The 27,382-nt window shown below is 45.2% G+C and overlaps 1 protein-coding gene across 9 annotated transcripts in view; it reads left to right on the top strand.

Moving 5' to 3' along the window:
- LOC122926655 (sulfotransferase 2B1-like) overlaps positions 1–27,382 on the top strand; it is an 80,229-nt gene that overhangs the window by 11,531 nt on the left and 41,316 nt on the right. For 3 of the 9 annotated variants that reach the window (XM_044278092.1, XM_044278093.1, XM_044278094.1), the window contains exon 2: positions 5,422–5,562. The exons of 1 other annotated variant lie outside the window; for it this stretch is intronic. In XM_044278092.1, the coding sequence (XP_044134027.1) occupies positions 5,427–5,562 (136 nt within the window). In that variant the 5' untranslated portion in view covers positions 5,422–5,426. Of the gene's footprint in view, positions 1–447; positions 537–1,549; positions 1,568–5,326; positions 5,563–27,382 lie in introns of those variants that run through there. 5 more of the 9 variants (XM_044278087.1, XM_044278088.1, XM_044278089.1 and 2 more) reach the window with 3 other exon arrangements.

Below are 27,382 nucleotides of genomic sequence, written 5' to 3'. Positions count from 1 at the left end.
TGGTGGTCAGTACGGTTGGCAATAGTGTCAGTGACAGTCACAGTATACTGTATATACACAAAGGTGTTACATAACAATATTACACCCCTCCCCTGGAGTCTGCATAGACAACAACTTGTGGTTTATGAAACTCTCACACACATCATTATCTCGCTGGTCATTCAACAAAAGGAAGTCCTGAGAATCTTCCATTTCGTTTACAGGATTGATTAACTGGAAGATTCTAGACTAACTGGTCAGCCAGGAAAACTCTGAAACTTTCCTTTACTGGCACCTTTTTTCATTGTGTCTGCATTAAACCTCACATATTTTTCTCTTACATATGGCCCATTTCTTTTGATTCACCCACAAATATACATAAATTTCAATACAAACCAATCATGTCAGCACAGTCCTTTTTGCTGAGGTCCACTGTCCTCCTCTCTGGTTAGTGACAGTCCTGAATGTGAATATTTTGTTCTTTAGCCCTTGTGGGAATATTACATTCCACCCTCCTGCCTTCAGCGGCGGCAATGCTTACTCCGTGAGTGATTCCGGTGAGTGCTTGACAGTCTTTTATTGCTTTACACTGCTGCTTTTATTCCAGGTTGGCATTCAGATGTTGTTTCTGTCTGCAAAGCTGTAGTTTTCTGACAAGGGATTAGAGTGCAGAAAAATATTAATATTAAGTGTAACTGCCATTTCACTACCATAAATAAAATTCCTAACATATGTGATGCTGAAGGGAAGATATTCATGAAGTTTTATTTCAGGTAATTTTACCTTTCTGATGTCTGTATTCAGCCCTTTACAACCCTACTTCTCTGTGCCCCTATTTCAGCATCTTCCTAAAATCGCCTCTGCTGCACTTCCTGTGATGATGTTTGCCATACCCTTGAGGCCATTCTGTATTTCCCTAACTTCCCATAACCCTTGGCTCTTCTTACATGAACTAGCAGACAATTTTTTGTGTAATTTATTTATGGCATTCACTGTGTGGTAAAAATAATGTAATTTTATTATGTGGGTCACTACAATGATGATAATTACACATTTCTGTATATATATAGCTTTTTCTCTGCTAATACAGCTGTCAGCTGCTCCCTCATTCTCCTTCCACACTGACAGGGAGGGGGGGCTGCTTTATCTGCTCATATCTCTGGTTTGGTACCAACTAGAGTTATGGGCTTTGTATTGCTTGAAAGCTGTTAGACATTTCAAACAATACAGGCAATGCTGACTGTCTTTCAGACAATACCAGAATGACAGCAATATGTTCAGTACAGGGGAAGATATCACTGATAGAAATCGGGATGCAGTGAATGCAGCTGAAAGTGAAAGTAAAAGAAGGTTTTATTCGCGATTATTCCCGACTCGATTTCTAACAGTGATTTCTCCTCTCTTGCTTGGACTTTAGCTGCCATTCTGGTCTTGTATGAAAGCCTGAAATCAGCCCTCCCCCTCCACTTTCTGCTCGAGCCCAGCTTTAAAGCACTCAGGGCTCTGCTCCTCCTCTGCACATGACATCGCTGTGGGAAGATGCCTGCAGAATGGCAAAGTGGCATGCATTTGTTGGAGTTATTATGAGGTGAAACGGAAAATGATTACATTTTAAAACACAAATGCACATTCACAGTAGGGTGTACTATACCCCTGGGGGCTGGAACTCCTAGGCTTTCGGTGACAGGGGTCATCAGGTCCCTGTCACCGCATCGCAGGGACCCAATGGAGATGTGGAGGGAGCCTCCACAAGCCCCATATGTGCCGCGGTCAGAGCAGACCACAGCATACAAGGGGTTAGTACATTGGCATTGGTGTATTCACTGATGCCGGAGTATGCAGCAGGGACTCATCACTTCCTGCAGCGCCGTACAGATACGGCCCTGGTATCCTTTGGGTTAAAAGGGGGTATCTAATCCTGCAGATAGGTGTGAAGGACAGACTTGTTCTGATTGGGAATATTAGCCAGTTGTATTTTCCAAAGGAATCTGGTGATGCTGCTTCACGTGCTTCAATAGGTACCTATAATTGTGTTTGAATGGACCATGGCTTGTTTTAATCCTTGTAAACCATTGTGGTTTTGTGTGCCCACCTAGCAAAGAAAAAGAGCTGTACTACATTTAGAAGCAGGTGGTAGATCCGCCAAAGTTATGAAGAGGCCTGCATCTCTTCATAACTCTGGCGAATCCACTGCAAGGTATAGGGGTTTATTAAGACTGGCGTCTAAAATGCCGGTTTTAATAAATGACCCCCAAACTATCCAGATTTTGTCTCATGGGGAGGTCATATCCCGGGGAGTCATTCCAGGAGTGGAGGTGGCCAAAGAGGAATCTTTACTCTACATTAATGATTCTACATTATTCAATTACTGTTATGTTTTGTTACTACATTGGTTACTATTGATTTGTTAGATGAATTGTTGGTTTGTTGTATTTTTATGGTCTACAGTAGATTTGAAAGTCTTCAGACCCTCGTTTTTTTCCCCATTTTGTTATATTGTGGCCCTGTGCTAAAATAAAAATAAAAATCAACTTTTACCCCATCATTCTGCACTCAATACCTCATAATGACTAAGTGAAAAATTAATTGAAAATAAAAACTTTTCAAAAGGAAAAACTCAAATCTTGTAATGACATAATTTGGCATCGATTTCAGACTCCAGTCTTCTTAGGCATGATGACATGTTTGCACGCCTGGATTTGGGTGATTTTCTGCCATTCTTCTCTGCAGATCCTATCGAGCTGTGTCAGGTTAGATGGGGACCATCAGTAGACAGCCACTTTCAAGTTAGTTATGTGGCTAGGAAAGTCAAGGAAAATCACAGAATTGTCCCCAAGCTACTCCTGTCCTGTCTTTGCTGTGCTCTCAGGGTCATTGTTATGTTGGATGGTGAACTGTTGGCCTAGTCTGTGGTCCAGAGCACTCTGGATCAATTTTTCATTAAGAATTTTCAAAACTTTGCTTCATTCAGCTTTCCCTCTACTCTGACCTGTCTCCCTATAGCTGCTGTCATCGCCATGCTTCACTATAGCGATGGTATTGGCATTGCCTGGCTTTCCTGCAAACACAACACTTAGATTTCAGGCTTTTTTGCAAATATTCATGTGTCTTTTACTGAGGAGAGGCTTCTTTGTGGACACTGTCACATAAAGCCCAGATTGGTAGAATGCTGCAGGGATGTTTGACCTTCTGGAAGTTTCTCCCATCTGCAGACAAAATCTTTGGAGCTCAGCCAGAGTGACCATAATTTTCTTGGTAACCTCTCTAACCAAGGACCTTTTACCCTGATTACTTAGTTTTGGTGGTGCAGCCAGCTCTTGGAAGAGTTTTGGTTGTTCCAAGATTCTAACAATTAAGAATTATGGAAACTACTGTGCTCTTTGGGACTTTCAGTGCAATACAATTGTTTTGTACCCTTCTCTGAGCTCTACAGGCAGTTATTTCCTCCTCATGGCTTGGCCTTTGCTCTGATGTGCATTGACAGCTTTTAGACCTTATATAGACAAGGATGTGTCTTTTCAAATCGTGTTCAACAAACTGAATTTACTGGAGGTGGACTCCAATCAAATGGGAGGTCTCTAGAGCTAAATAATGTGTGTGTGTGTGTGTGTGTGTGTGTGTGTGTGTGTATATATATATATATATATATATATATATATTTGCATGGTATATCATAAGAAATGGTCTGAAAACTTATGTCAATAGAACATTTTAGTTTTCACTTCAGTTTTATTTTTTTTATTTTTTATTTTAGCACAAGGCCACAACATAACAAAAATGTAAAAATAAAGGGAAAGGGCCTGTAGACTCCGAATGTACTGTATTTCCAGGATTTTTAGGTATAGGAATTTGGAACTGGTGAAGTATTGATGCTTACAGTATTGATTTTAATGGTGTTCCTATCCACAAATTTAGGTTGTCATTTTTGCTCATGTTTCCTTGATTAATACTACAGTTATATTTGTATTTTGTTGCATTGTATAGTTATTGTTTGGTTAATGTCTGTGATATTTATTTATGTAATAACTGAACTTTTTTGTGATAATTATGGTAAATTGGCTATTTGTTTAATCAATTTTTTACTGCATAATTGACTCTGTGTATAATATACTTTATATAACTTAATACGCGTTGGTTGGTGTACTTTCTTCGCTGGTCATCCCCTAGAATGTATGTGGAAATATTGTTATAGTTCATTATTATAATTTAATATTAATATTGTCAATAATAAAATTTCTTACACCACTCATTATCTATGTTTTTAGTGTGAATTTAATACCAAAAGGAACATTAAAAAGTTATTTCAATGAAGTTGAGAAGAGGCTCGTTCACATGCAGTAAAGACAAGAACATGGCCTTGAAACAGTATTAGATTTGGTGGTACCATGCAATAAGTCATTGGTAGCTTATATCAAACCATAATATTCATGTCTACCTGTCCGGATGCTGCGGTTAGACTAGCCAAAATGAATAGGTTGTAAGCAAGATAGAAAAGCAGTATAAAAAAATCAAGATAAAATCATTAAAGAAATGTCTTGCGAGCATTCACTAATTTGCATCTCCCTTCATGGCCAGAAAAACTCATAACTTTTCCTACACTCCCATGGAAACTCATCTCATTCATCTACTCAGCATTGCTCACTAAGGAACCCTGACTACACCGTTGCAGAAGGAGCTTGGAACAACCTTCTAACAGATTAAACTCACAAATATTTTGAGAACTTCACATAGCTTCTTGAGATGTGCCAAGATTCAGGAGAATTCTTATAACACAATAACCAGGTGGTACAAGGCCCCAGTACTTTCACATAAATTATATTCTACCTTTTCAAACTCATGTTGACCCTGTAACACCCATGTTGGCACCTTGTTACCTATCTGGTGGTTTTCTTGTCCTTGGATCCAAGCTTTCTGGGCTGAAAGAATATGTCAGCAGGTTTTGGGTAGACCTGATACCCAGGTCTGGAGCTCATGGCTGAAGTATAGATCTCAATAGTAAGAGAAATACCACTGCACACTCAGGGTTAACATGCAAGTAAAATTATTTTATTGTGACATATCCTCCAATAAATGCATAGGTAGATAAGGAAGAATGCCTGTTTTTGTGACTCCAAGTCTTGACGTGGTCAATTCAAACCTTGGTCACATAAGTCACAGGAGAAAATCAGAAGTGAGTCAGGAGGGCCCCTGGCACAGCATAGAAGCACTGCAGGGGAGGTTGTAGGCCAGTGTGCCAGTGTGAAGTATAGATCTCACGTCCTGGGCCATGTTGTAGCTTGATGCTATATATGTAATGTTTGATTTACATTTGTAATCCTTATTGATTGTGACTTTCATATTTTTGTAGGACTTAATTCTTTCTAATAAAAAGAAATTTGAAAAAAAAAAAAAACATCTTGCTGAGGGCTGGAAAAATTGAATCTGAATTTGTTCTAATTTCAGATAAAATGTCTTTTAAACATTTTGAGTACAAAGGTGTCACATTTGCTGATGGAGTATACACAAAAGAGTCTCTTGCCTACGCAGAAAATGAATTTGAAGTACTTGATGATGACATTTATAATTTAACCTATCCAAAATCAGGTAATTATCATATATTATTTGAATCATTTCATGGCTACTTTAAACTACATGATCTTTAAAGGGAACCTGTCACCCAAAAATCGCCTATTAAGCTGTTTACAGTACCTTATAGTGCTGTATAGTCGTTTCCTGATGCACTTTTTGTTAGTTTTGCAGCATGTATGCTCAGTCAGAAATCGATGTTATATTCAGCTGCTGCCCCGTGCTTCAAGTCAGGCTTGAAGTCACGGGGGCAGCGGCCTCGGCGTCTTACATGGCCCTCTCCCCGCCCCCTGCCTCTGTGACTGACAGCCGAAATCCGATTCCGGGACCGCGCTCAACGGCCGCATGCGCAGTAAAGGGCGGCAGGAGCGCGGTCCCGGCTGCCGCGCGTACTACGCGCCGTCTTACTTTCGCCGCACTGCGCATGCGCCCGACATCCTGTATCAAACGCGCCCGCGCCCAGATGCCGGGCGCGGGGGCGTTTGATACAGGATGTCGGGCGCATGCGCAGTGCGGCGAAAGTAAGACGGCGCGTAGTACGCGCGGCAGCCGGGACCGCGCTCCTGCCGCCCTTTACTGCGCATGCGGCCGTTGAGCGCGGTCCCGGAATCGGATTTCGGCTGTCAGTCACAGAGGCAGGGGGCGGGGAGAGGGCCATGTAAGACGCCGAGGCCGCTGCCCCCGTGACTTCAAGCCTGACTTGAAGCACGGGGCAGCAGCTGAATATAACATCGATTTCTGACTGAGCATACATGCTGCAAAACTAACAAAAAGTGCATCAGGAAACGACTATACAGCACTATAAGGTACTGTAAACAGCTTAATAGGCGATTTTTGGGTGACAGGTTCCCTTTAATAGTTTTAATTTGTTTTAGACCATTTTCACTTGTCATCTCCTTTTTTTCTAATTTTTTTTGAATGAGACAGAAGTAGTTGTTAAACTGACATAGAGAACACACCTCATGTAAAGTGCACCACCTCTGCTATAACAGGGCCGATAAAACCCACTATGACTATCACTACTGAGTGAGCAGCTGTTCTTATTACTTAGCTTAGCACATGTAGTAATGTCAGTAGATGGCTTTAGTGGCCTGATAGGTAGCAAATACCAGCATCAGGTACTAAGAAATATGACTAGTAGTGTTGATAGAGCACCAAAGTGCTCGGGTGTTCGGGTGCTTGGGTCGAAAACCTTGGGATGCTTAGGTGCTCTACCGAGCATAATGGAAGTCAATGGGAGAACCAAAGCATTAAACCAGGCACCCCCTGCCCTGAAGATGGGAGGGTGTCTGGTTCATAGGAAAAAGTCAGAAATTAGTGGAAACACCACCAAAACGGTTTGGGAACAGCATGGGAAGGATGTCTGGATGTATCTTGGACTCCTAGGTCGCTGTTGGGAACGATGTTGTCCGAGTAGTACACCAATTTTACAGACTGACAATAATAAGCACAAAACCGAAGATAAAATCGATTTTAGAGGAAAAAATGTTAGGAAACATTCTTTACTGTATATTTACTTATATATAAAGTGCAAGTGCTGCCAAAAATTACGAGGAAGAGGCACTATGATACAACCTGTATATCACATAAAGGAGGGCCTCATTCACATTGTGGTACAATTGTTCAGTTAGTGGGACTCCTACACTCATAAAGCCTATGCACTAAGTGAAAGGTCTTCCAAAAATTGCAAGGAACTAGCACTCCAATCCACCCTTTATTACACATAAAGGAGGGCATCATACACCTATTAAAAGTTATGATTGATGGCCTGCTGGTAACCTTTAAAAACATTATAAGCAAGGGCCTTCTGATGACCCTCTAAAACATTAGGGGTGAGGGTCTGCTGCAGAGCTGACTCTCTAAAACATTAGGGGCGAGTGCCTGCTGCTGATCTAAGCCATAAAAAAATTATGGGCGAGAGCCTGCTGCTGAGCTGACCATTGAAAAAATTATGGGCGAGTGCCTGCTGCTTACCTAACTATTGAAAACATTATGGGCGAGGGCCTGCTGGTGAGCTGATCCTCTAAAACATTATGGTTGAGGGCCTGCTGGTGAGCGGAACCTCAAAAACAATATATGCAAGGGCTGGTGAGCTGACCCTCTAAAACATTACATGTGAGGGCCTGCAGGTGAGCTGACCCTCTAAAATATTGTAGGAGAGGGCCTGCTAGTTAGCTGACCCTCTAAAACATTACATGCGAGGGCCTGCAGGTGAGCTGACTCTCTAAAAGATTGTAGGCGAGGGCCTCCTGGTGAGCTGACCCTCAAAAACATTATATGCGAGGGCCTGCAGGTGAGATGACCCTCTAAAAGATTGTAGGTGAGGGCCTCCTGGTGAGCTGACCCTCTAAAACATTACATCCGAGGGCCTGCAGGTGAGCTGACCCTATAAAAGATTGTAGGTGAGGGCCTGCTGGTGAGCTGACCCTCTAAAACATTACATGCTAGGGCCTGCAGGTGAGCTGGCCATATAAAAGATTGTAGGTGAGGGGCTGCTGGTGAACTGACCCTACTTTTTTTTTATACGAGGGCCTGCAGGTGAGCTGACCCTCTACAACATTAGGAGCGAGGGCAGACTAATAAGCATGTTGATATGATAGAAGAGGAGGAGGAGGAGGACGAGAAAAGAAAGATTACACCATATACCCTTTTTTGGGGTGGAAGGGGTGCATGAGAATACAGTGTATTCAGTACATTATAAAAAAAACACATTTAAAGTGCCTTTATGTTCAGCCGATTTCCTCTGGTGGAGTCGAGAAGTCAGGGGCAATCCAGGCCTTGTTCATTATTATAAAATCAACCTGTCAGCATTTTCATTTGACAGGCGGATGCTCTTATCAGTTATTATGCCCCCAGCAACACTAAATACCCGCTCAAACAAAATGTTGGTGGCAGGGCAGGCCAGCACTTCCAAGGCGTAGAGCATGAGTTTGTGCCACGTGTCTAGCTTGGACACCCAGTAGTTGTAAGGCACTGAGGGATCACTGAGGATGCTAACACAGTCTGCTACGTACTCCTTCGCCATCTTCCAAAATGTTTCCCTCCTTGTGACACTAGGCCACGCATCAGGGTGAGGGTGCTGGCAGGGTTTCAGGAAACTGTCCCAGACTTTGGAGAGTGTTGCCCTGCTTCTGTTAGAACTGCTGTGTGTTCCCCTCATCTCGTCTCCTCTGTTGCCGAAGGAACTAGGTACTCTGCCGCCAGCGTTTTCAGATGGAAATTTTTGGATCAATTTTTTAACAAGGACCTTCTGGTATTGCACCATTTTGCTCTTCCTCTCCACCACAGGAATGAGAAGTTCTCTTTGTAGCGGGGGTCGAGAAGAGTAAACAACCAGTAATCGGTGTTGTCAAAAATGTGTAAAACACCTGGGTCACGGGAAAGGGAACCTAACATGAAGTCAGCCATGTGTGCCAACAGGCAAGACTTCGCTGTCATCATCAGGAGGATGACTCCTAATCTTCTCAACCTCTTCCTCCTCTTCTGCCCATTCACGTTGAACAGATGAAATTAAACTTCAATGGGTACTACCCTCTGTAGTGGAGGCAACCGTCTCCTGCTCCTCTTTCTCCTCTTCATCATCCAATTTGTGCTGAGAAGACGAACTGAGGGTGGTTTGCCTATCACCCTGTGTACTGTCTTCCTCCATTTCCACCTCTTCCACATGTACAGCGTCGGCCTTAATTGTGAGCAGTGAGCATTTGAGTAGATACAGAAGTGGGATGATTACACTGATGATCGCCGCTCCCCCTCTATGTTGATTCCTCAAAGTTTCTTAAAACCTCACAGAGGTCAGACATCCATGCCCACTCCTCGCTTGTGAAGAGCGGAAGCTGACTGGAAAGGCAATGACTATGTTGCAGCTGGTATTCCACTACTGCCCTCTGCAGCTCACAAAGCCTGGCCAACATGTGGAACGTTGAGTTCCAGCATGTGCTCATGTCGCACAACTGTCGGTGAGCTGGCAATTGTAAGCGCTGCTGCAGCATTGACAGACCAGCAGAAGCTGTCGATGACTTTCGGAAATGGGCACACACATGGCACAATTTCACAAGTAGCTCAGGTAAATTGGGATAGGTTTTGAGAAACTGCTGAACCACTAAGTTGAAGACGTGGGCTAGGCATGGGATGTGTGTGAGTTTGCAAAGCTCCAAAGCCGCCACCAAGTTATGGCCATTATCAGACACAATCATGCCTGGTTCTAGGTTGAGTGGCAAGAGCCACAGCTCAGTCTGGTCTCCTAGTCCCTACCACAGCTGTGCGGCAGTGTGCTGTTTGTCACCTAAGCAGATCAGCTTAAGCACTTAATTTTGACACTTCCCCACTGCCGTGCTACACTGCTTTTAGCTACCGACTGATGGCTGAATGGTGCTGCAAGAGGATAATTCTGAGGTAGAAGTGGAGGAGGAGGCGGAGAAGGAGAAGTGAGGGTTAGAGCAACTAATGTAGGTGGTGGCGGAAACCCTGATGGAATTAGGACCCGCAATCCTTGGCATTGGTAGCTCCCGGCCTCCACAACGTTCACCTAGTGTGTCATCAGGGAAATGTAGCGTCCCTGACCGAAAGCAATTATCCATGTGTCAGTTGTTAAGTGGACCTTTCCGGTAACGGCGTTAGTCAGGGCACGGGTGATGTTATGGGACACATGTTTGTGTAAGGCGGGCACGGTCAAAGTAAAAAGAAAACTGGCAGCTGGGGACTGCGTAACGAGGGACATCAGGCTGCGACCTCAGGCTGCAGAAGGCCTCAGTGTCCACAAGCCTAAATTGCAACATTTCCAGGGCCAGTCATTTGGAAAGTTGCGCATTTAGTGCTATGGCCTGTGGGTGAGTGGCTTGGTATTTGCGCTTACGTTCAAATGCCTGGGGTAAAGACACTTGGAATCTGCGCTGGGACACGGAAGCGGATGTGGTCACTGATGGTGCTTGCGAAGGTCCAGGTGCAGGGAGGTCCAGGTGCAGGGCGGGAGGCATCCGTGCCTGCGCCTTCAACAGGGGGTTGGCCAGCACATAACACAGGAGAATAGGAGTCAGTGTTATGACCCGCAGACACAGATTATGGACCCAGGTGTTCGGCCCACCTATTAGGATTTTATACCATGTGGCGGATCATGCTGGTGTTGATGAGGTTGCTAGTGTTCATGCCCCTGCTCATTTTTGTATGGTACAGGTTGCAAATTACTATTATTTTGTCGTCTGCACTTTCCTCAAAAAAGCACCAGACTGTGGAACACCTACCCCTTGGCAAGGGAGATTTCCACTAGGGTGTGCTTCGGGGAACAGTTGCGGGCCTGTTTGGTGTGGCCTGCCTTCTCCCTTTTGCCACCCCACTGCCTCTTCCAGCCTGTTGCGGTGCTGTGGATCCCTCACCCTCTGTACTGCTGTCCTCGCTCGGCTTGCCACCTTCCCAGTGACTTCATCGTCCACTACCTCCTCTTCCACTTCCTCACTCTGCTCATCCTCCTGACATGTTGATCTAACAACAACCTCAGTTATTGACAACTGTGTCTCATCCTCATCATCAAACTCTTGAGACAGTAATTGCCGTTGACTTATTGGAAACTGTGTCTCTCCATCATCATCATCCACCTTGTGAAACACTAATTGCCGTTCCCCACCGTCATCTTCTTATTACTGTGGATGCTGAAGAGTTTGGGAATCAGGGCACAAGATCTCATGTCCCTCTTCAAGCGGGCCCAAATCAAGGAATGGCGCTGAAAAGAGCTCCTCAAAATAATCGAGTGTAGGATCACTTGTTTGGCAAGACTCTCCATGGTGGGAGAAAGGAGGATCAGGGTGAGGATTGTGTTGACCAGACTCTTGGCTACTGAGACTGGACTTTGTAGAAAACAGGGTGGTGCTTAACCGACTGGAAGCATTAGCTGCTGCAATCCAACCGACCACCTGATCGCACTGGTCTGACTTCGAGAGTGTTGTCCTACGCTGCCCTGCAAACTAAGACATGAAGCTAGGTATCATGGATGATTGTTTTTCTTGTGCTCTGGCAGCAGGCACAGTTTCAACGCGCCCAGGGACACGGCCATTGCGTACACCATCAGCATAACTCGCTCCCGGCCTCCACAACGTTTGATCTAACAACAACCTCAGTTATTGACAACTGTGTCTCATCCTCATCATCAACCTCTCGAGACAGTAATTGCCGTTGACTTATTGGAAACTGTGTCTCTTCATCATCATCATCCACCTTGTGAAACACTAATTGCCTTTCCCCACCGTCATCTTCTTATGACTGTGGATGCTGAAGAGTTTGGGAATCAGGGCACAAGATCTCATGTCCCTCTTCAAGCAGGCTTGTCGAGAGGCACAAATCAAGGAATGGCACTGAAAAGAGCTCCTCAAAATATCAGAGAGTAGGATCACGTGTTTGGCAAGACTCTCCATGGTGGGAGGAAGGAGGATCAGGGGGAGGATTGTGTTGACCAGACTCTTGGCTACTGAGACTGGACTTTGTGGAAAACGGGGTGGTGCTTAACCGACTGGAAGCATTAGCTGCTGCAATCCAACCGACCACCTGATTGCACTGGTCTGACTTCGAGAGTGTTGTCCTACGCCGCCCTGCAAACTAAGACATGAAGCTAGGTATCGTGGATGATTGTTTTTCTTGTGCTCTGGCAGCAGGCACAGTTTCAACGCGCCAAGGGCCACGGCCATTGCGTACACCATCAGCATAACGGCCACTTCACTATCCCTTACTGCTCGCCTTCTTCATATTAAATGTTATATATGCTTTAAAGTATGTCACACGTAGAGTAGCGTAGGATTTGAAAGTGTATGCGCAAAAAAAAAAAAGTAACGTGTGTGCATAAAATATTTATCTGTGACAAACCGTGTACTATTTCTGTAGACAATGTCTGCTGCGGACCGTGACATTAGCTGCGCCACATCTCCAGTGTAAATTGTGCACATCCAAAAAATATCTGTGACATCCAGTGTACTTTTTCAAAAGACGGTGTCCGCTTCTGACAGTGACATAACCAGTGCCACATCTGCAGTGTAACGTGTGCGCTTAAAAAATTTAGCTGTGACATCCAGTGTAGTTTTTCCGTAGACAGTGTCCGCTGCGGACAGTGACATTAGCTGCGCCACATCTCCAGTGTAAGGTGTGCGCATCCAAAAATATCTGGGACGTCCATTGTACTATTTTAATAGACAGTGTCTGCTTCTGACAGTGACATAACCAGTGCCACATCTGCAGTGTAAAGTGTGCTCTTAAAATATTTATCTGTGACATACAGTGTACTTTTTCCGTAGACGGTGTCCACTGTGGACAGTGACAGTAGCTACGACACATTTCCTGTGTAAAGTGTGCTCATCGAAAAAATTTCTGGGACATCTAGTGTACTTTGTCCGTAGATGGTGTCCGCTGCGGACAGTGACATTAGCTGCGCCACATCTCCAGTGTAAAGTGTGCGCATCCCAAAAATATCTGTGACTTCCAGTGTACTTTGTCCGTAGACGGTGTCCGCTGCAGACAGTGACATTAGCTGCGCGACATCGCCATTCTCCAGTGTATAGTGTGCGCATCCAAAAATATCTGACAGTTTACTTTTTCCATAGACGGTTTCCGCTGCGGACAGTGACATTAGCTGCATCACATCTCAAGTGTAAAGTGTGCGCTTCAAAAAAATATCTGTCACATCCAGTGTACTTTTTCCGTAGACAGTGTCTGCTGCGGACAGTGACATTAGCTGTGTCACATCTCCAGTGTAAAGTGTGCACATCCCAAAAATATCTGTGACATACAGTGTACTTTTTTAATAGACGGTGTCCGCTTCTGACAGTGACATTACCAGTGCCACATCTGCAGTGTAACGTGCGCGCTGAAAAAATGTATCTGTGACATACAGTGTACTTTTTCCGTAGACTGTGTCTGCTGTGGATAGTGATATTACCAGCGCCACATCTGCAGTGTAACGTGTGCGCTTCAAAAATGTATCTGTGACATAAAGTGTACTTTGTGAATAGACGGTGTCCGCTTCTGACAGTGACATAACCAAGGCCACATCTTAAGTGTAGTGTGTGCTCTTCAAAAATTTATCTGTGACATACAGTGTACTTTTTTGCGTAAACACTGCGGACAGTGACATTACTGGTGGTACATCTACTGTATAACGTTTCCTCATCCTAAATACTGTACCTGTGACATTCCCTGTAATTTTTCATTAGCTGCTGGTGACAGCATTTACATTATCTGCGGGATATCTCCTGTGTGACTGTTCCACATCCCAAATACCGTTTTCAATTTGTTTGTGCATAAATTTCCAAATCCTACGCTACTGTACATGTGACAGACTTTCAAGCATATATAACATTTAATATGAAGAAGGCGAGCAGTAAGGGACGGGGCAGTGGCCATGATGCTGATGGTGCACGTGGCCCTGGTCGCGGTAAAACTGTGCCTGCTGCCAGAGCACAAGAAAAACTATCATCCATGATACCTAGCTTCATTTCCCAGTATGCAGGGCGGTGCAGGACATCACTCTTGAATACATACCAGTGCTACCAGGTGGTTGGTTGGATTGCAGCAGACAATGCTTCCAGTCGTTTAAGCACCACCCAGTCTTCCACCAAGTCCAGTCTCAGTAGCCAAGGGTCTGCTCAACCCAATTCTCATCCTGATCCTCCTTCCTCCCACCATGGAGAGTATGGGCAAACAAGTGACCCCACACTTGCATATTCCGAGGAGCCTCTTTTCAGCGCAATTCTTTGATTTGGCCCTCTCGCCAAGCACGCTTGAAGAGGGTCAGATCTTGTGCCTAGATTCCCAAACTCTTGAGCATCCACAATCGCAAGAAAATGACGGTGGGGAATTACTGTTTAATAAGGTGGATGAGGATCAGACACATTTGTTAATCACTGAGGTAGTGGTTAGGTCAACAAGTTAGGAGGATGAGCCAAGTGAGGAAGTAGAAGAGGATGTGGTGGACGATGAAGTCACTGACCCAACCTGGGAAGGTGGAAAGCCGAGCGAGGACAGCAGTAGAGAGTGGGAGGGATCTGCTGCACTGCAACAGGCTGGAAGAGGCAGTGGGGTGGCAAAAGGGAGAAGGCAGGCCACTACCTGGAGCAAACCCTTGCGGGAATCTCCCTTGCCAAGAGGTAGGTGTTTCGCAGTCTGGCACTTTTTTTTAGGAAAGTGCAGATGACAAAAAAGTTGTAATTTGCAACCTGCGCCATACAAAAATGAGCAGGGGCATGAACACTAGCAACCTCACCACCACCACCATGATCCGCCACATGGCATCAAAGCACCGTAATAGGTGGGCCGAACGCCTGGGTCCACAATCTGTGTCTGCAGGTGACACCACTGTCTCCTCTTTCTCTGTGTTATGTGCTGGCCAATACCCTGTCCAAGACCCAGGCCCGGATGCCTCCCACCCTGCACCTGGACCTTCACAAGCACCATCAGCGACCACATCCACTTCTGTGTCCCAGTGCAGCTTCCAAATATCCTTACCCAGGCATGTGTACGTAAGCGCAAATACCCAGCCACCCACCCACAGGCCATAGCACTAAATGCACAGCTTTCCAAATTACTGGCCCTGGAAATGTTGCCATTTAGGCTTGTGGACACTGAGGCCTTCCGCAGCCTAATGTAAGAGGCCGTCCAGCGTTACGCAGTCCCCAGCCACTATTTTTCAAGGTGTGTCCGTGCCCGCCTTACACCAACATGTGTCCCGTAACATCACACGTGCCCTGACCAGCGCAGTTACTGGGAAGGTCCATTTAACCACGGACACTTTGAAAAGTGCATTTGGCCAGGGATGCTGCATTTCCCTGACGGCACACTGGGTGAATGTTGTGGAGGCCAGGAGCAAGTCGTACCCTGGGATGGCACAGGTGCTACTGACTATCTGCTTAGGTAACAAACAGCACACCACCACAGAGCTGTGGCAGGGGATAAGAGAACAGACTGAGCTGTGGCTCTCGCCACTCCACCTAGAACCAGGCATGGTTGTGTCTGATAATGGACGTAACTTGGTGGCGGCTTTGGAGCTTGGTAGGCTCACACACATCCTATGCCTAGCCTACGTCTTAAGCTTGGTTCTGTGGTTTCTCAAAACCTACCCCAATTTGCCAGAGCTACTAGTCATCGACATCTTCAGCCGGTCTGCCAACACTGCAGCAGCGCTTGAAATTGACAGCTCTTGACTGTTGTGCGACGTGAGCACGCGCTGGAACTCCACGTTCCACATGTTGGCCAGGCTTTGTAAGCAGCAGAGGGCAGTAGTGGAATACCAGCTGCAACATGGTCGTCGCGTTTCCAGTCAGCTTCCTGCTATTAACAAGGGAAGAGTGGGCATAGATATCTAACCTCTATGAGGTTTTAAGAAACTTTGAGGAATTAACACAGATAATAAGCAGTGATAACGCTATTATCAGTGTAACCATCTAAATTCTGTGTCTACTCAAACGGTCGCTGCTCACAATTTAGGATGACGCTTGCATGTAAAAGACGTGGAAATGGGGGAGGACATTACACATGGTGATAGCCAGACCACCCTCAGTTTAGTCTTTTCAGCGCGAATTGGACAATAAAGAGTGAGGAGGAGGAGCAGGAGACGGTTGCCTCCGCTCCAGAGGATAGTACCCAAGGAAGTTTAATTACATCTGTTCAATGTGGGTGGGCAGAAGAGGAGAAAGAGGATGAGGAGATTGTTGGTACTTCGGCACACATGGCTGAGTTCAAGTTAGGCTGCCTTTCCCGCGACCTGCGCGTTATACGCATTTTGGACAACACCAATTACTGGTTGTTCACCCTTTTCGACCCCCACTACAAAGAGAACTTTTCATCTCTCATTCCTCTGGTAGCGAGGATGAGCAAAATGGTGCAATACCAGAAGATCCTTGTTGAAAAATTGCTCCCAAAATTTCCAGCTGACAAAACTGGCGGCAGAGTCCATAGTTCCAGAGGCAGGGCAACACTCTCCAAAGCCTGGGACAGTTTCATTACACCCCGCCAGCACCCTCACCATGATGCGCGGCCTAGTATTACAATGAGGTAAATATTTTGGAAGATAGTGAAGGATTATATAACAGACCATCTCAGCGTCCTCAATAATCCTTCAGTGCCTTACAACTACTGGGTGTCCAAGCTGGACACATGGCAAGAAATGGTGCTCTACGCCTTGGAGGTGCTGGCCTTCCCTGCCACCAGTGTTTTGTCTGAGCGGGTATTTAGTGCTGCTGGTGGCTTTATAACAGATAAGCGTATCCGCCTGTCTACTGAAAATGCTAACAGGTTGAGTCTTATTAAAATGAACAAGGCCTGGATTGACCATGACTTCTCGTCTCCACCAGAGGAAAGCTAATGAACATAAAGGCACTTTAAATGTGTTGTTTATAATGTACTTAATTCACTGTATTCCCATGCACCCTTTCTCCTCTTCCATCATATGAACATGCTTATTTGTCACATATAATGCCCTCGCATCTATGCCCTTCACATATAATGTTTTACAGAGTCAGCTCACCTGCAGGTCTTCACCTACAATCTTTTACAGGGTCAGCTCACCAGAAGGCCCTCACCTACAATGTTTTACAGGGTCAGCTCACCAGCAGGCCCTCGCATACAATTTTTTAGAGGGTCAGCTCACCAGCAGGCCCTCGCATATAATGTTTTACAGAGTCAGCTAACCAGCAAGCCCTCGCATATAATGTTTTACAGGGTCAGCTCACCAGCAGGTCTTCACCTACAATCTTTTACAGGGTCAGCTCACCTGAAGGCCCTCACATATAATGTTTTAGAGGGTCAGCTTACCAGCAGGCCCTCGCATATAATTTTTTACAGGGTCAGCTCTCCGGCAGGCCTTCGCCTACAATCTTTTACAGGGTCAGCTCACCTGAAGGCCCGCACCTAAAATCTTTTATAGGGCAAGCTCACCTGCAGGCCCACACCTAAAGTCTTTTACAGGGTCAGCCCACCTACAGGCTCTTACCTAATTATACCTAATAGGCAATTTGCTGCCTTGCTTGGATGTGGTAGCCATAGCCGTTTCTCAGGCTCCCTCTCCGGAATCGAACCATGATTCCCCATTACCCGTGGTCACCATGGTTTGCACTGAAAATAACATCGAAAGTTGATAGGGCAGACATCCTAATGGATCATCGCCGTCACAAGGACATGCGATCGGCCAAGGTTATCTAGAGTCACCAAAGCGGCAGCAGGCCTCGGCCATAATGTTTTTTGTTTTTATTTATTAACAATTTTTATTGTTTTATCAAGTAATTAAATATAGCCATACATTGCGTAGTATCAAATAAAGTCATACAAATAGTAGCCACATATGAAGGTAATAGATACATATCATGATCGGTGTAAACCGGAGAGCGTAGGCAAAGTGATGTATATAGACAATAACATAACCGTAACAACAGTTAGACATGGGATTTTTGGAGTGATTATTTTAGTGAGCGTACGACTTGTGGTAAAGCAAGTTTCCTGTATCTCAGGTGAGGTAGAGTAGAGAGGGGGGTCATGGGAAGTTCCCATAACTTTTCCAGGGCGATCATATCTGGAGGAAGGTAGACCTTGACCTTAATTCCCAGTGAGAGATTTCCTCAAATCTATATATCTGGTCGACCTTATTTACCCAATGGTCTAACTTTGGGGTTTCGGGAAAGCCAGTGGGAGAGCAAAAGCAATCTGGCCGCTGCCAATAGTAGAGAGAAGAAAGAAACCTTATGTGAGTTTGTGTCTCCCACTCCGACAGTAAGCAAGACCAGTTCTGGGATGCAGGGAAAGGAGGTTTTGCAGATCCGATTGCTAACTTTTACTATTTCAGACCACCAGACCTTGATAGGCTCACGAGACCACCAAACATGGAAGTAAGGTACCTTTTTTCTTTGAGGCATCTCCAACAAACATCTGGAGATCCTGGTCTTTAAACACAGGTCTTGTCAGGGCTTCTGTACCAGTGTAGTAGGATTTTGTAACAGTTTTCTTGGATGCGGATGAATCTAGAGATCTTGTGTGGTGGGAGCAAGATTTTTGCTGTTTCAGAGATCGAGAAGGTCCGCTTTAAATCCCTCTCCAAAGACCTAATGCAGCGGGTTTTGGACAAGAGGGTGATGTCTTAAGAGACTTATATATTGTTCATATTGTTTTGGGAGGGGGCAGCAGATTGCTTATCAGCCTCTCAAACCAGCTAGCCTCTCTGGGGGGGGGGGGGGGAGTACTTTTTATCAGAAGAAGTGTTTTCGACCTAAGAAAATGCGTAGGCATATCATTTTGGGTTGTTAGTCCCAGCTTCATGTGAAGCTCAGCTTCGGTAGGCATACAGCCTTCTGGATCCAAAAAGTTGGATAGGGGGAGCTTGGAATACCTTAAGGAAGTAGGACAGCTTTCCCTTAACTCTTTAGGGGCTAGAGCTAAAACATCCTTAACAAGTAAGAGAGGAGAGGGTAGTGCCAAAGCCCCGCTACTGGCTGAGAACCACCTCTAAACCTTCAATGTATTACGGATCATGGAGTTGTGTATGAAGCTAGGTTATGGAGGTGGTCTGTCAGCCAGCAGGAGGGCCCAGGCAGGGGTGTGGAGGAAAGCGTTCTCCAGGACAATCCATGTTTTATGGGAGGGGCTTCTAATCCAGTCCAGGGCCCTGTAGAGTTGGATGGCTTTCATTTAAGTGAGCTCTAGGTTTGGTAAGCGTGTCAAATGAAATACGTGAGCTTTTCCTCTGCCATATATATCTGCGGATCATCTTATTCAGAGTGATAAAATAGGTTTTGGTGATTTCAATAGGGAAAACTTGCATCAGGTAAGTTAGTCTTGGGATTACCAGGGACATGAGGATGTTCTTCCTCCCGAACCAGTATAGGTATGGAAAGTCAAATGAGTCCAGCTGGGCGGCCATTGAAAGTAGAAGGGGTTTGTAATTTATTTTAAATAAATCAGATAAATAGGGAGTGAGCTTTACCCCAAGGTATGTTAGTTGTTGGGTGTGCCAGTTAAATGGGGAGTTTTTCTGGAGGGACGAGAGAGCAAGGGGTGAGAGGCCGACATGTAGCACCTGGGATTTGGAGGAGTTTACTTTAAAGTTGGATAGAGAGACAAAGTGGTTAAGTATAGAGAGGATGGTGTTTATAGATTTACAGGGGTTAGTTGTAAGGATCAGTAAATCATCTGCAAAAGCAGCAAGTTTGAACTCACAACCTTCCACAGATAGGCCTCTGATTTAACTTTCTTGTCTTAGAGCTTGCAAGAGGGTCTCCATCACTAGGACAAAGAGGAGGGGGGAAAGTGGGCATCCCTGTCTCATTCCGTTCCTGATTGGGAATGGAGAGGATAAGATTCCATTGACCGACATGGACGCCGAAGAGTGGGTGTACTTAAAGAACACTGTATCGATATAGGGTTCGGGGATCATAAATCTAGACAAGGCCAACTTGATGTAGGACCAGTCAACCCTGTCGAATGCTTTTTCGGTGTCCGTGCCGATCAAGACCAGTGGGGTGGATTTGTGAATAGCATAGTATAGGGCATTTAAGACTTTTGTGTTGTCTTTCCCTTCACGACCCCTGACAAATCCCACCTGATTGGGGTGAATCAAGCTGGGTAGAAGGTCTTGAAATCTAGTGGCAAGCATCTTGGCTAATAATTTAAGATCTACATTGAGTAGTGAGATGGGACAGTAATTGGAACACATTGATGGGTCCTTGCCCTCTTTGGGGATGATTGTGATGCTGGCTCTAGTCATATCAGTGGAGATGGAGTGGTTTGACAAAGAGAGATTGCATATGGGTAGTAGAAAGGAAAGGAGGGAGTTTCTAAAAGCTGAATAATATGATAACAGGAGGCCGTCAGGGCCTAGGCATTTACCTTTAGGGGTGGAGTTAACAGCCAATGTCAATTCAGAGATTGTAAATGGTTTTATTAGGGAGTCCCGCTGAGATATTGTAAGGGAGTCTGAGGGATTTCAGGAATGAGTTGATATTGGCTTCTCTCCCCTGGGAGGGATCTGGGGGTTTAGAGGTAGTAGATTATACAGTGACTCATAGAAAAGTTTGAACTGCTTGGCAATTTCCTCTGCTTTAAATAAAAGATCTCCCTGGGGGATTTGATGCTCTGGACTGTGGCGGGAGCCCCTTCTCTGTTTGATTCTCTGCATCATAAATTTTGATGCTTTGTTACCGTGGGCAAAGAACTTCTTTTGGGCAGACCGAAAATACTTGGCCGAACGTTCATTCAGAAGGTTCTTCAATTCGGTTCTGAGGAAAGAGCGTTCCGCCAGCTGCTGAGCAAGTAGGGATTGCTTATGGGCTTTTTCTAAAATGTATATTTTTGGCAACAGAGTTGTGTATTTTTTTTTTCAGATTCCTTTTTAAGGAAAGAGCAGAGGCCAATTAATCTACCTCTAATATAGAGAAGCATCCCACAAAACCTGGGGGGATATGTCTGGGGTGTGATTGGTAGAGAAGTAGTCGTCTAGGAAGGAGGAGACTTGGGATTTGTGGTTGGGGTTACCCAGCAAGGACTCATTGAACCTCCAATTAATATTCTTACCCGACCTGGAGGAAGGACGAACATCACAGAATACTGGGGAGTGATCCGAGAGAGTCATATCACCAATCTTGGCTGAAGAGCAGGAATGAAGATGTTCTCTTGAGATAAAGATGTAGTCTATCCTGCTATATGAGTTATTTGCTGAGGAATAGAAAGAGTAGTCAAGTGAGTTAGGGGGCAGCGCCAAGTATCCAGTACCCTCAGATTAAAAAGTTTGGTTTGTAGTAATTTGAGAGCTCTTGAGGGGATAGAAGATCTCTTGGAGGAGGTATCTAAGAGAGGATGGAGGGCCAAGTTAAAGTCACCTGCTATAATCAGTATCCCTTCTCTGTGAGCATCTTTAGTGAAAGGATGGAGGAGAGCCAGGTAACTTGGTCCTTATTTGGAGCGTATACATTAACCAATGTGAATAAGGTCTGCCCTATTAGGCCCTTTAGAAGAAGGTATCTACCTTCAGAGTCCTGGATGTGTGATTTATATTGGAAAGCTAGCTTTTTTTTTTTAACTCGTTTTATTGAAAAAAGAGTAACAAGGCTTGTTAGTGGTACATACACGAAAGCATAATACAGCATTGTACTACAGGTCAAAACATATAGAATGAGGATAAAATACATTCAAGTGATTCAATAAAGAGAGGGCCCACCCCATCCCAGCATATACATTGAGATTATAATAAATGGAGTTGTGTATAAGTATAACGTGAGATTATAATTGTGCTAATCCTGTTAAGAACCAATTGAGACTGCTGACCCCCCTGAAGTAGTTGAGTGTGACTCACACCACAGACCCCACACTTTCTGGAATTTATCAGGACATTTCCTGTTCACAAATATCACCTTTTCAAAGGGAATCACCTGGTTGACAAGCCTCTTCCACATCCCCAATGTTGGCAGATCCTCCGCCATCCATTTGAGAGCAATAACTTTGCGAGCAAAAAATAAGGTTTCACTTAGGACTATCTTGTTATAGTGGGTCCAACCATCATTATCCAGGATACCTAATAAACATAGCTTAGGGCATAATGGTATAGGGCCCAAGCCCAACGATGAAAGTATCCCCAGCACCGACTGCCAATATGCCTTAATATGCACACATTCCCACATCATGTGCCAAAAGTCTGCATTACCATGAGAGCATCTCAAACAGTTAGGTTGGGGTATTCTTCCCATCTTGTGTAACCTAGTGGGGGTCAAATAGATGCGGTGTAGCATAAATAGCTGGATCAACCTGTTATTAATCGAGGGAGATACATTAGTGACTGCTTCTAACGCCTCTGTCCAATCCCCCGCTGAGAGATGCAGAATATTTCCTCTCCATCTAGCCTCAGCTAATATGGGCTGTGCCGACATGTGATTCTCCAAAAGATGGGTATAGAGTACAGATACTATGCCTCTAGGTCCCTGCGATTTAATGACTCCAATGAGGGGGTAAGAGGAGATGGCCTTATTTACGTCCTGTAAATTGTTACCTAAGGGCGTGTCTAATCTGTAAGTATTTGAAAAATTGGGTGCGTGCTATGCCATATCGTTCTTGAATTTAGAGAAGGAGCGCAAGACACCCTCATCATACAAATCCCGCAGAGTTACTATCCCGGATGCTGTCCAAACGTGCGTTCCCTCGATCCCTTGTAAGTGGGAGAATAAAGGGTTATCCCACAGAGGTATGATGTCAGCCCAATCCTGGAATTGCCTCAATTTAGCATCTCTCCAGACCTGTTGCGCCAACCTGTGTATCTGCAGAAGTTGGTTCGACAGAGATCCTACCCTCTCGAGTACTGGCCATAAGTTGGAAATGTCCAAATGCTGTTGCAGATAGTGATTATTAACCCAACCAGCCAAGAATCTCAGCTGTCCTGCCAAAAAGTACAATTGAAAATTTGGCAACGATGCTCCACCGTGCATTTTGGACCTTTGCAATGTACTAAGAGCAAGTTTATGTCTGGCTCTACCCCAAATGAATTGAACCATTAGGGAGTGAAGGCGGTCCAAGAAGTTCCGAGGTATTGGGGTACAAGCATGTCCCAGTATATACAATCCTTTAGGCAATAGGATCATTTTAATTAAATGAATCCTGCCCATGATGGATAGAGGAAGGGTTTTTCATATCCTGAATTTGTCAATGAATAAGGCTTCTAAGGGGGCAACATTCCTGGAATATGAGGCTATCGGATCTCTGGTGAGGACTATCCCCAGATATTTAGAGTGGTCTACCACTCTAAGGTTATGGTGTACCTCGGGCCAATCTGAACGCCATAGCAGCATCAGAGCCGACTTAGTCCAATTAATGTGTAACACAGAGAAGTGCCCAAACTGCTCTATAATCGAGATCGCACGTGGAAAGGAAGTGTCCACATCAGTCATGTACAGTATGAGATCATCTGCATATAGGCCTATTCTGTCCTCCCTTCCCCCTATCCCAACGCCTCTAAACGTCGAGTCCTGACGAATACGCAAGGCAAGATGTTCAATGGCAATAGCAAATAACAGGGGGGAGAGAGGACAACCCTGCCTCGTGCCCCGTTGCAAGGGAAAGGAGGGGGAGGCCGTGCCGTTAACTAGAATACTGGCTCTTGGTATTTCATGTATTATTCGGATCCAATGTAAGAATCTGGGACCGAAGCCAAACTTCCCCAGTGCTCTTATTACGTATGACCACTCCAGCGAGTCAAAGGCTTTGGCCGTATCCAACGAAGCCATCGCCCACTGTCTCTCTTGATGGGTACCAATTTGAGCTATGATTTGCGCTCTGCGGATGTTATTAGAGGTTGATCTTCCAGGTATGAACCCAGTTTGATCGCTATGGACTATGCTAGTTATTATCTTGTTCAACCTATTGGCCAAGATCTTTGTCAGGATTTTATAGTCCAGATTAAGTAAAGATATCGGCCGATAGGAGGCACAATCTGTCGGATCTTTATCTGGCTTAAGAATCACTACTATGGACGCCTCATATAGGGAATCTTGGAGTTTACCCATACGCCACGCCTCCTTGTACATCTCTCTAAGTTGAGGTCCAAGGATATCCGCATACTTAGAGTATACCTCCAATGGTAACCCGTCAGGGCCTGGAGACTTCCCATTTGCCAGTCCGTCAATTGCAGCCTGTATCTCTTCTAGAGTAATATCTACATGTACATCTACAGTTATCTCATCTACATCTACAGTTATCTCATCTAAATAGCTCTCAAGCTCCACCTCCGAGTATGACACCCTTGTACGGTATAACTCTCGATAGAAGTCAGCAAAGCTAGCTACTATATCCGGGACGGATTCTTTGACTGCTCCATCCAGGGCCTGAATACGTAAAACCGGTGGGGCAGAGTTATTTCTATGTACTATTTGAGCCAATAGCCTTCCTGCCTTATCTCCAACCTCAAAGGCCTGCTGTTTGTAGAAAAATAACTTGCGGTTACTCTTTTCGTGTAAGTGGACTAAGTACATTCTTCCCTTCAGTAACCAATCCTGCCTATTTGACTCAGACGGATCCAACAGAAATCTAGCCTCAGCCTCCCTAACATTATCATTAAGGGAATCTTCCTTTCTCCTAGTGTCCCTCTTAATATAGGATATCGATGACCTAAGGCATCCCCTTAAATATGCCTTCATCGTTTCCCACAGAAGAAGAGCATTCGTATCAGCGTCATGCACCTCAAGAAAAACTTGTAATTGGTCCGGGATTCTATCTTGCTCCTTCAATAGGGTGAGCCAAAAAGGATGGATTCTCGTTTTCAAACGAGGGTGTACCCCTTGTACTATATTGAATTTCGCTATTAGGGGTGCATGGTCAGATACACTTTGAGGGCCATGAGAGATAGTGGACAATTCCAGATACGCATCAGGGGATCCAAATATGTAATCAATCCTGGACAATGCACCATGAGAAGGAGTAAAGCAAGAGTATTCTATCACGTAGAATCGATCCCTCCGCGAGTCCATGACCATATTAATGTCCCCGACACATAAGAGTTTCGCATGCTGATACTGAGCTGCAAATATAGTTGCAGTCTGCAGAAGTGACGTATCAGCAGGAAGGGGGCAATAAATGTTCAGGATCACAAACGGAGTACCATTTACGAAAACGTATCTGCCCTCTGGGTCACTCTCAATTGAATGCAGCTCCCTTCTGACCGAGCGGCTAATTAGTAAAGACCCCCCTGGAGTGTGAAGAACCAAACGAGTGATATGCACACTGAACCCATGACTTCTGAAGCCTACCGGCCGTATCAGTTGTTAAATGAGTCTCCTGTAAGCAGAGTATGTGAAGAGCGTACCTACGGACATGTGTAAAAACAGACATTCTTTTACCTGTCCCCTCTAACCCTCTCACATTCCAGGACATCAATACTAGGGTGGCCATAGCATACGTACCAGAAATCTCAGTGCGAATCCACACTTCTGCTGTAACGTCAAAGAGCCTCTCTTCATCCAACCGCCCCACACATTCGTGGAAAGCTAGCTTTATGAAAGCCAATACTAACCCCCCTCGAGACAGCACCCCCGGCCCCACAATGATACCAACCAGGAAATTTGGAGAAGGAGAGATTCATATAATTGCCATGTTTAAAATGAGTTTCCTTATTCAAAAGTGAGAGAATTTGGCAATTCTTTGATGGTGACCTTAGCCCTTTAACATTATACGGAACTATTCTAAGATCATTCATGTTGGGAAGTGAGGGTCGAGGAAGGGAATGCGGAAATTAATCTGGCTATGCTGATATAATCGGTTGGCGAGAGGGGGAGGGGGGGGCGCCACCCCGAGGAGAGGAAGGTCCAAGCAACCAACCAGGAGAGTGGTACCTCAGTCTGTTTCCAGACCACACATGTCTAAGAACAAAAGTGAAGGTACAAGGAACATTAACACATAACATGAGTGTGCGCTGATCATAGAGTAGAGAGCAGCACAACTCCCAGTGGGGATTATTTGAAAGAGTAAACATTATACAAAACATTACAGTGATGTATTTTAAGAGCAAGGGAGGTGAGAAGTAAGAGATTAGTAAAAGTGAGGAGAGAAGGAGAAGCAGAAGGAGGGGGGTTATACTGTAACATGGTGTATTGCCCTTGTTTAAGATGGGTATCCAGAAAAGCCAGAAAAGGATCAGAGGAGGAGTATCAGAAGAGTGAGAAGGATGGAGGAGTGACAGGAAGAGGAGTAAGAGAAGGCAGCAGATGAATTTTGGGTGGTATGACCCCAATGGGGAGGTATTGAACCAGCTGGGAGGAGATCATCTCATTCTCCCATTGTGAGCCTTCTGGGTGTTGATTTGGAGTTTCCTCTTCTGCCCCTTTGGGGTTTAGGGGTTTGCTGTTTTTCCCACAGCTCAAGAGGTGGGAGGATAGGCAGGTTAGCTTAGTCCTGGACAGGGTCCCAGATGCTCAAATACTTGATCCAAGTCCTGCAATGAGGATATGTTCATTCTGCAACCTTCATGCATAAAAGAGAGTCCAAAAGGGAAGGACCATCTGTACAGGACATTCTTTGATATGAGCCAATCTGTTAATGGCTTTAGTGCCCATCTCTTCCCCAGGGTCGATTGGGCAAGGTCCTGGAATATGAGGATGTCTTGGTCATCCCATTTGACATATTTTGCTTCTCTAGCTTTGGAGATGACAGCCTCTTTTACAGGAAAATGTAGGAATTTGCAAATTATGTCCCTAGGAGGGGCTGTGAAAGCTGGGTTGGGCTTTAGGGCCCTGTTGGCTCTTTCCAGTAGCACTTCATGTGCAGAGTCTGGGCCCAGGAGGTAGAGACATATTTAGACAATAGTGTTGGGTATGTCACCAGGGGTAACTGACTCTGAGACGCACCTGAAGCGCAGATTGTTGCGCCTCCCTCTATTTTCCTGGTCCTCTATAGCATTATAGAGGAAGTTTATGTTAGATTGTATCGCGTGGAGGTTGTGTTTTACTGCAGTTTGGTGCTGTATCATGGCAGTTTGTGACTCCTCCAGCGAATCCACCCTGCGTCCTATGTGTCGGACGTCCTGCTTGATCGCCAGGAGTTCGGAGCTCAGGTGTTCCAAAGCAGATGCCAGGGAGGAGGCGAGGGCTTCTCTGAGGTACGTACGGGAGATGGACAGGGTGTCTGCATCATCCTCACCTCAGTGAGCGTTATCAGGTGCCTCCGTCTGTTTATGGCTTGCGATGAGCGGCGAGGCCGCTGTTTTTATAAATCAGTCCATTTTCCCTTCGGTATTCGAGGTTCTGTGTTGGCTGGAAGAATCGCCAGCTTTAGAGCCTCCAATCTTCGCCATCCTGGATCAAACAGGCTGAAAACCAAGCTGTAAGGGCGATTTAACTGACGGAGCTACTGC

Source organism: Bufo gargarizans, chromosome 2, assembly GCF_014858855.1.
Source record: "Bufo gargarizans isolate SCDJY-AF-19 chromosome 2, ASM1485885v1, whole genome shotgun sequence".
Classification (NCBI taxonomy): domain Eukaryota; kingdom Metazoa; phylum Chordata; class Amphibia; order Anura; family Bufonidae; genus Bufo; species Bufo gargarizans.
This window is presented reverse-complemented; position numbering and strand designations above follow the sequence as displayed.